The 15,007-nt window shown below is 52.6% G+C and overlaps 1 protein-coding gene across 1 annotated transcript in view; it reads left to right on the forward strand.

Annotated features, from left to right (window-relative positions):
* GGA2 (golgi associated, gamma adaptin ear containing, ARF binding protein 2) overlaps nucleotides 1-15,007 on the forward strand; it is a 29,146-nt gene that overhangs the window by 3,300 nt on the left and 10,839 nt on the right. Inside the window, exons 2-9 of the mRNA XM_040973205.1 lie at nucleotides 4,875-4,959; nucleotides 5,650-5,725; nucleotides 7,121-7,219; nucleotides 8,459-8,582; nucleotides 9,908-10,011; nucleotides 11,078-11,158; nucleotides 11,512-11,649; nucleotides 14,382-14,463. Of these exons, the coding sequence (XP_040829139.1) occupies nucleotides 4,875-4,959; nucleotides 5,650-5,725; nucleotides 7,121-7,219; nucleotides 8,459-8,582; nucleotides 9,908-10,011; nucleotides 11,078-11,158; nucleotides 11,512-11,649; nucleotides 14,382-14,463 (789 nt within the window). The remainder of the gene's footprint in view (nucleotides 1-4,874; nucleotides 4,960-5,649; nucleotides 5,726-7,120; nucleotides 7,220-8,458; nucleotides 8,583-9,907; nucleotides 10,012-11,077; nucleotides 11,159-11,511; nucleotides 11,650-14,381; nucleotides 14,464-15,007) is intronic.

Genomic DNA, 15,007 nt, shown 5'->3' on the forward strand with positions numbered 1-15,007 from the left:
TGCTGTGTAGCCAGCAGAAATCGTTTATTTTTCCCATTGACTGACAGAAAGCTGTGGTTTTCCTGCCTGTTGGTCCAGGTTAGACCATACGTCCATATTGGGCTTTGTATCCATGGGGGGAGGGGGCGGTGAAGATGGCCAGGAGGAAGAAACATGGGGATGCAGACCCCTAGGGTGGGTACAGAGTGAAAGTACACCCACCTAGACTCGCCCATGGCATTCCCCCAAGGGAACATCGAGGGGTGGGGACTCTTTAAAAATACGCTCAGCAGGGCTGGGCTTGTGTATAGTAGGTTAAGCCTGCTATGATGCCTGCATTCCATATGAGCACTGGTTGGTGTTCCTGCTGCTTCACTTCCCATCCAGCTTCCCGCCGATGGCCTGGGAATGCAGTAAAAGGTGGCCCAAGTGCTTGGGCCCCTGTCACAAGTGTGGAGGCATGAGAGAAGCCCCTGGCTTCAGCCTGGCCCAGCCCTGGCTGTTGCAGCCATCTGAGGAATGAACCAGTGGATGGAAGGCCTTTCTCTCCCCCTCTCTGTAACTCTTTCAGTGTTTTTGTTTTTTTTTTTTTTTAAGAAGTAATAAACAGTACAAACAGTGGTTCTGTGCTCTCTGCTCACTGCCTCTCCTGCCCCAGCCTCATGTGACTGCAGGTAACACTGCTCTCCTCCCTGGGTGGACGTGCTGGAATTCACTAGCCCACCCTCTCTTGTGCTGTTTGTAAAAGCAGTGATTGGTCCTCCCATTCTAGTATCTTGCCTTTCTCCAACCCTACTTTCTTGCTTCCCTTGAGGCTCTGGGAAGGCCAGGCTTGCAGTCTGTTAATAATACAAGTTTTTTTGTTTGTTTTGGTTTTTTTTTTTAAGATTTTTTTTTCCTGGAAAGTCAGATTTACAGAGAGAAGAGAGAAGAAGATCTTCCATCTGTTTGTTCACCTTCCCAGTGGCCACAATGGTCAGAACTGAGCATAAGCAAAGCCAGGAGCTGAGCCGATTTGAAGCCAGGAACCAAGACCTTTTTCTGGATCTCCCACATGGGTGCCGGGACCCATGGCTTTGGGCCATCCTCTGCTGCTTTCCCAGACCACAAGCAGGGAGCTGGATGGGAAGTGGAGTATCTGGGATATGAACCAGTACCCATATGGGACACTAATGCATGCAAGATGAGGACTTTAGCCAGCTGAGCCCTCACACCCGGCCCTGTAATTCGAGTTTCTTGCAGACTGAGTGTGTTCTCTGGGAGCCAAGCCTGTTCTCTGCATGCACCCCTAGGGAAGCACTCTGGGGTGCGCTAGCTGCTGAGGGCATGAATCCTGCAGCCTCAGGGCTCCCCCATGCTGGGGTCATGATCCTGGGAGTTGCCAGCTGCCAAGAGATAAGTTGGCTACAGAGCTAGTCACAGTCCAAGGAACCATTTCACATACAACCAGAGTTCTCAGTTGTTGGCTTAATCCTCTGACTTGTAGCAAGTACCATGTGAATCACACACATGTGGCTGTTATTAAGCATGTGTGAGGGGCTTTCAAAAAATTTATGGAGGAGGAAAAAAAAAGTTTGTGGAGAGTCCAGCACAATTTAGCCTAGTGGTTAAATCCTCACCTTGCATTAGCCAGAATCCCATATGAGCGCTGGTTTATATCCTGGCTGCTCCACTTCCCATCCAGCTCCCTGCTTGTGGCCTGGGAAAGCAATCGAGGATGGCCCAGAGCCTTGGGACCCTGCACCCACGTGGGAGACCTGGAAGAGGCTCCTGGCTTCAGATTGATTCAGCTCCAGCTGTTGTGGGCACTTGGGGAGTGAACCAGCAGATGGGAGATCTTTCTCGCTCTCCTTTTCTCTATAAATCTGACTTTCTAATTTAAAAAAGTTTGTGGAAAATGGAATTAAAATGATTATTTTGGTGCAAAAAATATCTTGAAATCTGTTTATATAATGGGGTCTGAATAGTTCATGGAAAATGTATATTGAAGAAAAAATTATGCACAGACTCCAAGATTTTTTACACTCAACTACTTTTTCTTAAAAAACGATTTTATTTTTATTGGAAAGTCGTTTACAGAGAGGAAGATCTTCTGTTGGATGATTTACTCCCCAAGTGGCTGTAACAGCCAGAGCTGAGCCAATCAGGAGCCAGGAGCTTCTTGTTTTCTCTGAGCTTTGTGGAGTCCCCTTGTGTAGGGCCATAGAGTAATACTTGGGACCCCGTGCCTGCTTTCTCCCACCCCTGCAGATGCACCCTGTCTTCTCTGGTGGCAGTTTCTCCTGCAGCAGTGAGTGGGGGATTTCCCTGCAAGGCCTGTGGGGCCCTGGCAGCTCCTGGGAGCAGCAGATGGTGTCAGCAGCCTGATGGGACCCAGCTGCTGGGCCTCCAGTGGCGGTGGGTGGGGGTGAGGGCTGTTGTTTCCTGGAGTGTCTCACAGCAGACTGTGTGTGTGGAGACAGTTGTTTCAGAAGTGACACAGCCACCTCCTGGCAGCAGCCATGTGTCCAGCCAACTGGGCAGACGCTGCGTAGTGCATTCATTCCAAAGATAGCAGTGCCAAAGATCCCGCCCCAGATCCCCCCCCCCCCCCCCCCCCCCGCCAAGGAAGCTAGCAGTGCAGCTAGCAGCGTTCCTGAGAAACTCTGGGCAGGAAAGCAAGGCCAGTTCCCAAGAGGAGGCCCCCCCTGCTTTTGTCAAAACAAGCCGAGTAAAAGGAAAACAAACAAAACCCTGCCTCCTAGGAACTGTGGAGACCTTGGGGCTTGGGGGCTGAGTCTGTTGTACTCTGCAGTGGGCTGGGATTGTCTCTGTGTAAAATGGGGGCGGTGGGAGCCCATATAGTGGTGTGCTGTGACTCAATGGCTAAATCTTCGCCTCGAACTCTCTGGGATCCCATGTGGGTACCAGGTCGTATCTTGGCTGCTCCACTTCCCATCTAGCTCGCTGCTTGTTGCCTAGGAAAGCAGTAGAGGATGGCTGAAAGCTTTGAGACCCAGAAGAAGCTCCTGGCTGCTGGCTTTGGATCAGCTCAGCTCCGGTCATTGGGGCCACTTGGGGAGTAAACTAATGGACAGAAAATCTTTGTCTCTCTGCAAATCTCCCTTTCCAAGAAAATAATGAATCGATCTCTAAAAACAAAAGTGGCCCCAATGTGTCAGTAAAGGTAACAGTGATGTTTCCATATTCAATGACAAAAAAAGATGTGTTGGGGTGCTCAATCCAGCCCCAGTTATGCCAAGAACATGGCGTGGTGATGGCCCACAATAAGGAATCTTCCAAAATGACACCTGTAACTTTTTTTTTTAAGATTTATGTATGAAAGAGCAAGGGAGAGACAGAGATCTTCCAGTCTCCAGTTCACTCCCCAAATGGCTGCCTTGGTTCGAACTGGGCTGATATGAAGCTGGGATCCAGGAGCTTCTTCCAGGTCTCCCATGTGGGTGCAAGGTCCCATGGCTTTGGGCCATCCTCTGCTGCTTTACCAGGCCATAACAGGGAGCTGGGTTGGAAGTGGAGCAGCTTGGAACAGGAAGTGGTGCAAATATGTGATGCTGGCACCACAGGGTGGAGGATTAGCTTGCTACACCCCTGTGCTGGCCCTATAGGTCTGGCAGCTGTTACTTAGTTTTGAGCTGTGTTGAAACTTCATCAAATCCACAAGACATAGATTCTAGCAAATAAAAAATAAAAGAAACTGATTTGCAGTTAGGAGACCTCTCTGCTGCTGTTCCTTGACTTGTTCAGAAAATGACCTTGGAGGCCGCTTCTTTCTCTAAAGGCTGGTGCCTGGTAAGGGCCGGATTCTGGCAGGTGAGCTTGTTCCCACCCCCTTTCTGAACTGGACTTGTGTTTACCTGTTGCAGTCAGAATTCCTTTGAAGTATCAACCTTGACCTAACCAGTGTAGAATTACTTGGTGGAGTTGAAAGGCAGATTCTAAGACCTACAGCTTTACATAAATGGTGTGGCAAGTAGCCACTGGCAAGTCTGACTTCTAGGGGTCCAGTTCTTCTGGGAATATCAAGTGTGTTTGTAACTTAACAGATTGGGTTTATGGGGACCTAACTCCATTGTAAGTCACACACAGCTGTGGTTGTGTGGCTTCTGCCTTCAGGAGTTTTATTCTTGGCTTCTGTCAGGTATGGAACAGTAATGAAGGGTTATCGATTACTTACCACATACTGCCATAGGACACTCACTGTCTCCTTTAAATCATAGTTCTGGGCCCGGCGTGGTGTCCTAGTGGCTAAAGTCCTTGCGTTGAACACACTGGGATCCCATATGGGCACTGGTTCTAATCCCGGCAGCCCTGCTTCCCATCTAGATCTCTGCTTGTGGCCTGGGAAAGCAGGCGAGGACGTCAGCGAAGGCTCGTGCCCTGGGGTGACTACAGTCCTTGATGACCAGCAGGGAGGGAGGGGCCAGGGCTGGAGCTGTGGGGAACCGTCTTCTGGTGGAGATGGAGGAAGTGGCTGTTTGGGCACAAGGAGTAACAGCCCAGCGCCTTCACTTCCAATTGCTAGGACAGGGCTGCATGGTGCAGACTGCAGGCCAGGCTGCATGGAGGGTATCGGGAATTTTATGAAAGTCTGAGCAACCTCTGGATAGTCGTCGATTTCTCCCATCCACCTTGCGGGGCTGGGGTGGGGGCATCCTGCCCTGGGACAGTGAGGAAGGCACGTGCAGGCCGACCTCTGCTTTGCTTAATTGATTCACTGGCTCACTCGCTCGCTCGTGGCAGACGCGGTGCTTGGTGGGTGGCCCAGGCATGGTGGCCGCAGTCATGATCTACCTGCCTCTCTGTGACAGGTGTGTGTCATCACAGATGGAGAGGAGGTCGTATGTGTCTTTGTATCACGTTTTAACTACGGTTTTAAATTTTTTTCTTGACAGACAAAGCCACAGACCCAAGCGTGGCACAGCAGGATTGGTCAGCTATCCAGAACTTCTGTGAGCAGGTGAACACTGACCCTAACGGGTAAGGCGAAGCCTCCCACACACCTGGCTTTGGGGACCCCCTAGGCTGCACACAGGCCTGCATCTCAGGGCTGTGCTGGGGGTAGACTTTTCTTCCTACCTTCCCTGTTTCCAACAATACAGTGGAAACAGTAGTTTTCTAAGATTAACAAGTTTATATGTGTGTGTGTGTTAGGATGGTCATTAGCAACTCTCAAGTACTTATGAGTATTTTGCGTAGTATAATAAAACACTGCAGATTCCTGCTGGAGTGTAGCTGGGGTATGTAAGGGTACATATCATAATAAAACCTCGTCCTTTTTGTGTCATAAAAATGAAGGGAAAGGGCTGGGTTTCATTTGAGATGTTTCCCATACAGCTACATTGGACCTGAAGTATTTGGGGCCTGCGTGCAGATGTTGCCTCCCCGTGGTACTGAGTAACTGAGCTCTTCTGAAGTGATCCCAGAGTTGGGGCATACTGCCTGCCTAAGACCTGGCTCCACGTGGGCTGTGAGGCTGGACCCCAGGCACAAGGAGGCCCTGGCCACGTCAGTGAGGGCTGTGGGAATTGGTCCTTGGCTGGGACGCATGCGTGGGGCCGTGTGCAGTCATGTGGCACCTGTGCACTGGGACTCCTGCTCCTGGGGAGCGGCGGTGGAGTGCCTGCCTGTTCCTCCCTGCCCAGTCCGGGTCTGTCTGTTTTCCTTCAGTTCCACACATGCACCCTGGCTCCTGGCCCACAAGATCCAGTCTCCACAGGAGAAGGAAGCGCTGTATGCCCTAACGGTGAGTTTGATTTGCCTTGTACTGATGCTCTGAGAGGGAGTCTGCCTGTAGCACTGTCCTGCTGGGGGTTCACCCTCAAGCCTCGCACAGCAGGCTAGAGGGAGACTGGGGCCAGGCAGCCCGTCCTGGAGTAGGGCTGGGCCTGCTTTGGGAGATGGGAAGAAAGAAAGGAAGGGTTTCTTCTAGGCAGAGTGACAGAAAAGGAGAAATGTGAGGTCTTGCATTTGCTGTGGTTCTAAATGGCCACGTGGCTGGAACTGAGCCAGGCTGAAGGAAGCTTAGCGCCTAGAGCTCTGTCTGAATCTCCGACCTATAGGTGGCAGGAGCAGAAGCCCTTGGGCCATTTCCTGCTAGTTTCCTGGCTGCATTAGCAGGGAGCTGGATCAGAACCAGAGCAGCTAGTAGTTGAAATGGTGCTCCAACACTGGGATATAGGATGCTGGCATTGCCAGTGGCAGCTCAGCCCACTGTGCCACAACGTCAGCCCCAGGAAGACTTTACATTCCTATGTGTCCTTCTTAGACCAAGACTGACAAGTCCAGGTCTAATAGGGACAAGTTGGTGACACAGATGAGCGAAATCATTGGGCAAAGACTGTAACACCAGAGAGCAGTGCTCTGCCTGGGTGGGTGCTTGTGTTTGAGGGGAGCCTGGATGCTACCAGGCGTGAAATTGAACCTAAAAATGCTAGAATTTGCTGTTTCCCTGCTCCCCCCAAGAGAAACTGAAATCCAGAATTTCAAATGAATTCTTTGGTTTTTAAAAGTTGATCACAAATTTGACAGGTTGAAAATCACAGCAGCAAGTGCAGTGGCTCAATGCAAGCACCAGATCCCATCTGGGCACCAGTTTGTGACCTAGCTGCTTCACTTGCTATCCAGTTCCGTCCTTGTGTCCTGGGAAAGCAGTGGGAAGATGGACCAAGTCTTTGGGACCTTACGTCCATGTGGGAGACCTGGAGGAGGCTCCTGGTTCCAGGCTTCGAGTCGGCTTAGCTCCGACTGCTGCAAATCTGCCTATGCAATAAAAATAAAATCTTTTGAAAAAGAAAGAAAGAAAGAAAACCACAGTGTGGACCTGGTGGGTGCCAGTGGGTGAACTGGTAGGGCTCCTCTCAGGTGCCAGTACCAGGTGTCTGCCTTTGGGGAAGGGCTAGTTTTGCCTACCCACAGGATCTTTTTCAAAGGCAGGGTGACCTCAGGGTGCACACATACACACACCCCTCTCAGCTCTTCCCTGGGTGCTGCAGCCCTGTTGATCTCTGCGTGGTGGTGGTTTTCATGGGTAATGGGCAGGGCTAGCTGTGGCCGAGTGGGGCGGGCAGCAAATGCTCTTCAGCTCTGAGGTGAGCCCACGCTGCCAGCCCTCCTCTCACGGGGTTCTGGGGTTGTGCAGGTGCTGGAGATGTGCATGAACTACTGTGGAGAGAAGTTCCACAGTGAGGTGGCCAAGTTCCGCTTCCTCAATGAGCTGATCAAGGTGTTGTCCCCAAAGGTGAGTACCCGGGCTGTCCCCGTCCTCTGTGCCATCCCTGTACCCAGCCTTCAAACTCCTGTGGCGTTTCTCAGGCCAGGGGGCAGACTTGGGCGTGGAGAGAACCTGCCCACCTGTCTTAACTCTTGGAAGGAGGTCAGGCAGGTGACAGTGCTCTCCTCGTAGGCTAGAATGACCCCTTCCCTCCCGCGCTGGTGCTTAAGCTTTGGGTCTGACTGGCAGAGGAGACGGGGTCAGGGGATGTGAGCTTGGAGGCACAGGTTTCCTGGCAGAGCTGGTGACAGACATCAGGTGTGACTTGCTATGTCATACCCTCCTACCTTGTGCTTGGCATCTTTCCTCCTGGCCCTCTCGGCATGCCCCAGCTTTGTGTGAACCCACCATTGTTGCGTTCCAGCAATGTTCCTGACACCTTTTGTGCCTCCCACAACTCAGTTCAGCTCACACTAAGGGCTCAGTCCTGTCTGAATGTGAGGCAAGCTATGAGACTTGGGAGTCTTTGTGTCCCCCTGTCCCCTGCAGCAGCTGTGATGTGCTGCCCACTGCAGGTGGCAGGGTCCCCATGACCCCTCCTCCTGGCTCTGACCTTCCCTAGGATGTGCCACAGCACAAAGGAAAGCCGGGTGCTTTCTTCTATTCTATTGTGAAGACTGCAGAGGGAAGTAACCTAGAGGGCAGGGTGTTTGTGCTGGAGACATGGGGCACAGTGCCCACTGACTGACTTAGCCCCCTATGTGGTGGATTTTATTTGGGGGATTATTATTATTATCATTATTATCATTATTATCATTTTTAGTGAGGACAAAGAAAGAATATATGCTCCCACCCACTAATTCATTCCCCAGATGCTCTTGGAGTAGACAGGACTGCGTCCCTGTCTGAAACTCAGTCCAGATCTCCCACCGGAGTGAGGGGACCAGCCACCTCTCAGATTCTGTATTCACAGGAGACCTGGGATCAGGAGCCAGAGCTGAGAATTACACCCAAAGCACTTTGAGGAGGGACTTGGGTTTCTTAACCAATGTTTTCATAGCCAAGCTAAACATCTGCCCCTGTGTGGGCTCTAATTAGAACAGCTCTGGAAGTTGATGGCTTGAAAGCCAGCAGGGGGCTGGGGCTGGGGCTGTGTGCCATATGCTCTGGCCCTTGGCAGCTCTTGCCTCTGGAACTTAACCAGCCCAGAAGTGGAGTGCCAGTTTGCACGCTTTGTAAAGTCACGTCTGCCTCTCTTCCTTTCAGTACCTAGGTTCCTGGGCCACAGAAAAGGTTAAAGGAAGAGTCATCGAAATTCTCTTTAGTTGGACAGTCTGGTTTCCAGAAGATATCAAGATCCGAGATGCTTATCAGATGCTCAAGAAACAAGGTCTGACTCTGGTGTTTGTTATGTTTCCTTTAGACTCTGTGTCCTTTCTTCTTGCTTTTTTATATGCCTTGCAATGTTTTGTCGAAAGCTAGACATTGTGCTTGGAACTGTGACTAAGGGAGGGAGTCTTTGTTTCTGTGAGCAGACTTCCTTTGGGCAGGCAAGGGGTAAGCTGAGTTGGAGATTTTGGTTGCCTTAGCTGCCTTCGTTATTAGCAGATCCCAGATTCCTGTGGCTTAGCATGTGTTTCGGTTGGGCCTGATTTCCTGCTCTGCTTTTGGCTGTTAGTATTCCTCTGTTGTGCTCCTGGAAAGGGGATCTTTCTTCTTGCTTCTGCCTCTCTACACTAGACAGCTCCGGCGGGGTGGGCCTCTGTTGTAGTTGTAGGTCTTAGCTGGATGTATTTATGATCCTGTTCCACCCCAGGGAGGCCTGTGCTGGGGGCGTAGTGCCTGCCCCACCCCAGGGTGTTCTTTCTCAGCTACAGTGGGTTTCCCCCAGTGCTGTAAACGCTACAGGATCTGGAGCCCCTCCCCAGCAGGTGAACGCTTTTGTTCCTTGTAGAAGGAGTGAGAGAGGGAAGGAGGGATTTAGCTGGGCTTCAGGCCTTTTCTGTTCTCGGTGAGTCCCTGGCAAGGCCCATGGGGAAAAGAGCTTAGTTCTTTATATTGCGTCCCTCTGAGATTCTGTGTATTCTCCGAGGCTCACACCGGGCTGTCAGCTGTTCGTAGACAGTCTGGGCTGAGTTATTCCTAGAAGTGTTGGTGCTTGCCTCTCCTTGGTGGCGCTTTTCCTTAGATTTCAGAGTTGTTTGTTCTTCCTCAGTCTCGGCTCTCCGATGGGCTCAAGGGGGTTGTAGGTTCGCAGGTGGTCTGGCCTTGGGCCCCTGTCACCTGGCTTTGTGCATCCTGTGAAGGAGCTGGGAGTATGCGTTTCTTTTACATTCTGCTTTTCAGAAGCAAAACTCAGCTTCAGGGTGGGCTGTTTTCTTCTGCCGCTTGCAGTCAACAGCGGACACCTGATTAGAGATCCCGTGCTCTTTCCCGGGGCCTGGGTGGTTGTGCAGCTGCACACACTATCAGTGCCTATGAGGCCCATGGGGCACAGGCCGTGAGTCTCTGGCTCTGTTCTCACAGGTTTGGCTCTGATGCCCCTGACTTCATGATGGTTTCTCGGATTCTCTTGAGACAGAATGCTGAGCTTTAGTTACACCATGGGCCTTCTGCCGACGCTACAGTGTTTTCCTAACTGAACTTGCCCTGTGTCCTGCTGGAGACTTTAGATACTCGTGTCAATAGCCTAATTTTGTGAATTGCATGTTTTAGGGATCATCAAGCAGGATCCTAAACTGCCGGTGGATAAAATCTTACCCCCACCTTCTCCTTGGCCCAAGAGCTCCATCTTCGATGATGATGAGGAGAAATCAAAGGTAAGGACTCCACGCTGAAGGCAGCGGCTGCATGGAGTGGGATCAGAGACCCCTTCTCTTAGGGACTGTCCTGAGAAAGCCCCGTGATCCTGGCCTGAAGTGTTGGGCATGTGTGGGGAGGTGGGCTGGTGGGTTTTCCACATATGGTCTGCGTGGACTGGCTTGCTGGCATGTTCCTCTTCCTTGTCTGGGCAAGGGTTTTCCTGGAGAGATGCTCCCCAGGATGAGCTGGTGGGAGAGTGGCTCAGCGGCCCTGGTCAGGTGCCATGTGGCTGGCACTGGGCTGGGGAATGCAGGAGAGCAAGGGACTGCTGGTATGTTGGTTCAGCTCTCCCCCCCTGCCCCCTTCATTTGGTGGGCAGAGTTAACACACAGAATCTTTTTTAAAAATTTTTTAAGATTTATTTATTTTTAATGGAAAGCCAGATATACATAGAGGAGAAGAGAGAGAGAGAGGAAGGTCCTCCGTGTGATGATCCACTCCCCAAGCGACTGCAACGGCTGATGCTGTGCCGATCCGAAGTCAGGAGCCAGGAACCTCCTCCAGATCTCCCACGCCGGAGCAGGGTCCCAAGGCTCTGGGCCATCCTCCACTGCTTTCCCAGGCCACAAGCAGGGAGCTGGATGGGAAGTGGAGCTGCTGGAATTAGAACCGGCACCCATGTGGGATTCCGGCACGCTCAGGGCAAGGTCCCCAACCACTAGACCACGCCGCCGCACCCTATACACAGAATCTTCCATCCACTGGTTTACTCCCCAAATGACTGCACTGGTTGGGGTACATAGTTCGAAGCCAGGAGCCAGAAGCTTCTTCTAGTTCCCCAGGTCCCTCAGCTAAAACTTTCCTCCAGCTCTTCCAGATGTCCCCCAGGGGATATGATCTTGCCAACTCTTCTCACTGCCCCCTCCCTAATGAGCACCAGTCACCCGTGTTGTGGCATCACTGTGACGGTCTGTAAGCTGATGGTGGGAGAAGCGTGGGCTGCTGCTCTGGGCGATGTCTGTGTGCATGACGCCACTGCTCAGACCAGAGGCCCCACCTGCTTTTTCTGTGTTCTCTCCTCAGCTCCTGACCAGGCTGCTCAAGAGCAGCCACCCCGAGGACCTGCAGGCGGCCAACCGGCTCATCAAGAACTTGGTCAAAGAGGTGGGCATCCTCCCCTCAAATCTAGAGGACCTGCACGTGACAAGGACTGAGGGGCAGCGCGTGTGGCTGAGCATGTGGCTGAGCAGTTGGCTGGGAGCAGAGCTCGGGTCTGGGGCTGCCTGCAGGCCACCTAAGGGCACAGCTTCCTACACAATCACGCTCCTGTGCCTCCCAGCCACTCGCCGTGGTGCCTGGGCACCTTCTGACTGGGGCACTTTTGTCCACTGTGTGAGCACCCCCCTCACCCAAGTCTCCAGACTTCCGTGTGCCCACCCGCCCCCCACTTCCTTCTTCAGGCTCTGCCCAGGGCTTTTGCTCCCTCACATTCTCTTCCTTCCACCCCCTCCCAAAAGGAGCAGGAGAAATCGGAGAAGGTGTCCCGGAGAGTGAGTGCGGTGGAGGAAGTGCGAAGCCACGTGAAGGTGCTGCAGGAGATGCTGAGCGTGTACCGCAGGCCGGGGCAGGCACCCCCGGACCAGGAGGCCCTGCAGGTAGTGCCCCGCGGACTTCAGAGCCCGAGCAGGCCTGTCTCCACTTGCTCACAGCTGGGAAGCTCTTGGTGCTATCGAGAATGCAAACCAGGCTGTCGTGTGCCATAACTTCCTGTCATCCTGTCATCCTGCCTCCGCTCCTCTGCTCCCCAACCCCCCGCCAGCAGATACTGTTTTGCTTTCTTTTTCAGTAACTCCTACAGACAGGGATTGTACCCCGTCTGTATATGTGTCTCCAACCTTGAGCTCTGTCTGGCTTCTTTTTTTTTGTGGTAAGATCTGCTCACTTCTTTTACTGTGGCGTATGATTTGCTGTGACCATGTGTGTATGTCTGCTCACCTGCTGGTGAACGCCTGGCTTGTTCGCAGCCTCGGGAGAGTTGACAGTAGGATGCTCTATAAACAGTATGTGCAGAATCTTCAGGTCTCAGTAAATGCTGGTGGCTGTGGCATGTCATATGCTAAACGTAGGGTTAAGCTTTTTAGATGGCCAAGCTATTTTCCAGAGTGGTGGTACATTTTACATTCCTAAGAGCAACATGTAACAATTCTAGTTTTTCCACGTCACATAAATGTTGTTTTTGTTTTTAATATTGGATATCTTTGAAAGGTAGAGTTATAGAGAGATTGATCTTCCATCTGCTGGCTTGCTCCCCACATGGCTGCAATGATTGAAGCTGGTGAGTCTGGAGCCAGGATCTCATGTGAGGGTGGAAGCCCAAGCACTTAGGCACTCCTGCCTCCCCAGGCACGTCAGCAGGGAGCTGGATTGGAAGTGGAGCAGCCAGACTCAAACTGGTACTCTTTTCGTGTACTATGCTGCAGTGGCAGCTTTACTCGCTATGCCACGGCACCAACCTGAGGGTATTTTATTTTAATGTAACACCCTTTTGGAGATTTTCATACAACAGCCGTCATCACTGTCTAACTTGAGAACATTTTCATCACCCCCAACATAAATCCTAGAAATCCACCTGCCCTTATCTTCTTACCTGACCCGCCTGCTGGGTATGGACTTAGCTGTTGGACACTTCGTGAAAATGGACTCTGGTGTTTCATGTCTGGCTTCCATCACTCAGCTTCCTGTGTTCAAGAACCATTCCTGTTTGTAGACCTGTTGGGGCTCCCCTTCCTTCTCATGGCGCAGTCACACTCTGTTGAACAACTGCACCTCATCGTGTTGGTACATTCATCAGCTGAAGGGTGTTTGGCTTGTTCTGGTTGTTCCGCTGCTAGGACTAATTCAGGTTTCTCCGTAAACGTTAAGTCTTAAGTTCCCATGGGTGTCTGCCCAGGGGCGGAATTGCTGGATCATGGGCTAAGTCTATATTTACCAGACTGCCTTATGATCTGTCCCCACCCCCCAGCAGTTCGGGGGGGGGGGGTCCCAGGCTCCATGTGCTGCCAACACTTGTTCCTGTCCGTCTTTGGTGACAAGCCACCCTGGCTCGTGTGCAGTGGTGTCACAGTCCCATTCTGTCCTTCCCCTGGCCATGTTGAGCCTACTGAGCATTCTTTTGTGCACTTACTGGCCACCTGTCTATGGGAGAAACGCCGGTCTTGTTGTGGTACTAGTGAATTTCCTCCCTTCCCGTGGGCCGTTGGCACTGTCTGGCACTGTCTCAGTAGTATCGTTTGAAGTGCAGAAATGTTGAATTTCAGTGCAGTTCAGTGCAGTTCTTCTGTTGCTGGTGCCTTTGTGTACTTGCGAAGCCCGGTCTGGGTCGTTCTGTCCAGGGAGGCTGTGATGCTGCCCTGCCTGCCCAGCCAACCTGGCTCTCTTGCCCTGCATGCAAGCTGCTCTCTGCCTCCCCCTGCAGGCTGGCGTCAGCCTTCTCCATGCTGCAGCCTGTGCTGTTTGGGTGTGGGAGATCCCACAGAGCTCCATCCCACAGACCAATGGAATTCCAGATTCCAGTCTGTCTGGCAGCATGTCTCCAGCGTGTGCTGGCTGGCCCAGGCAGCTGGGACAGGGACAGGGCTGGGGGAGATTCTCGCTGAACTTACCCTCTGTGGGCAGGTGGAGGGGACAGTACTTGGGGGCAGAAAGATTGGACCCGGTGGATATTGCCGAGTCCACTCCCTCCTGTGGTGAGACGGCAGCAGGTGCCTCAGGAGGGCATTGGCGTGCTGAGCACTGTGCCAGCCCAGCTCCCTTGCCCACAGAGAGGACAGTGAGCAGGAGAGAGAGGCCGCCTTGAAGGAGAGGACGCGCAGCTGGGCTGGCTTCAGGGAAGACAGTGTGGGGTGTGCAGAACAGTGTCATCTCCCTGGCAGTGATGAGGATGGAATGACCTGGGGCGCACTCTCCCTGGGATGAGGAAGGTGGCACAGGCTGGGTGTGGCTGAGGGAGAACCTGAGGTGGGCATCACAGGAGTGTTGGGCCCAAGAGATGCTGGCATGGGTAGATCAGGGAGTGTGGGTGTTGGTGGCGAGAGTGGACACTGTCGTGTTGCTGCAGCAAGGGGCAGGGCGGGGAGCCGAGCGGTGGATTCAGAGACGGTGGGCTCTTTGCTGAGCTCAAGTCTTGTATCGTGTTTCTTACCTGCTTTACTTTTCCAAACTCGGAATGCTTGCAGCCCAGATTTTTCCTGAAACTCCCCATCACCTGTCTGCAGGACAGACCAGGGAGCCCTCCTGCCCCCGCTTCCCAGCCCTAGGCCTGCTGTAGTTTGACTGCATTGCGGGGTCCGGGTGCATTGTGAGTCAAGTTTCCCCTGCCCCACTGCAGGTGGTGTATGAAAGGTGTGAGAAGCTGCGGCCCACGCTGTTCCGGCTGGCGAGCGACACCACGGATGACGATGACGCACTCGGTGAGTTTTCTTCCCCAGGTGTGACACGGGTATGGTCCTTGTGGGCCAGGGACGGGACAGAGGGGCTTCCGGGTGGTGAGTGGGCATGGGAAAGGCAGGCCTGCCTGACTCAGAAGAGCCGTCCAGCAAGATGTAGGCTGCAGCAAGCAAAGCCTAGAGAGACATCCCCCAAGCCCCAGCAAGACAGCCAGGCGTGTGGGCGCCCAAGGTTTCTCCAGCATGTGAGAGACCCAGAAGAGCCAGACTGCAGGGGAACTCAGGGGAGCTTGGGGCGGACACTAGGGAGTTGTCCCTCTTCTCCAGTCTCTGCACTTTGGCCCCTGGCCTGCCTGTTTCTCTCCTTGTACCACCACACAAATTCCAAACGTCCTGAAGCAGTCAGGTATTAGTGTGTAGATTGTCCTGATCATTTCTCTAATCATGTGTCCAAATTAGACTGGGACATACTATGGCATCATTTGTTGGTATTTCTGTAGTCTTTTTTTTTTTTTTAAGACAGACAGACAGACACACACACAGGGAGAGAGAAAGAGACTATCTTCCA

This window comes from Ochotona curzoniae, unplaced genomic scaffold (genome assembly GCF_017591425.1).
Source record: "Ochotona curzoniae isolate NIBS_2020 unplaced genomic scaffold, NIBS_Ocur_1.0 contig_2321, whole genome shotgun sequence".
Classification (NCBI taxonomy): Eukaryota; Metazoa; Chordata; class Mammalia; order Lagomorpha; family Ochotonidae; genus Ochotona; species Ochotona curzoniae.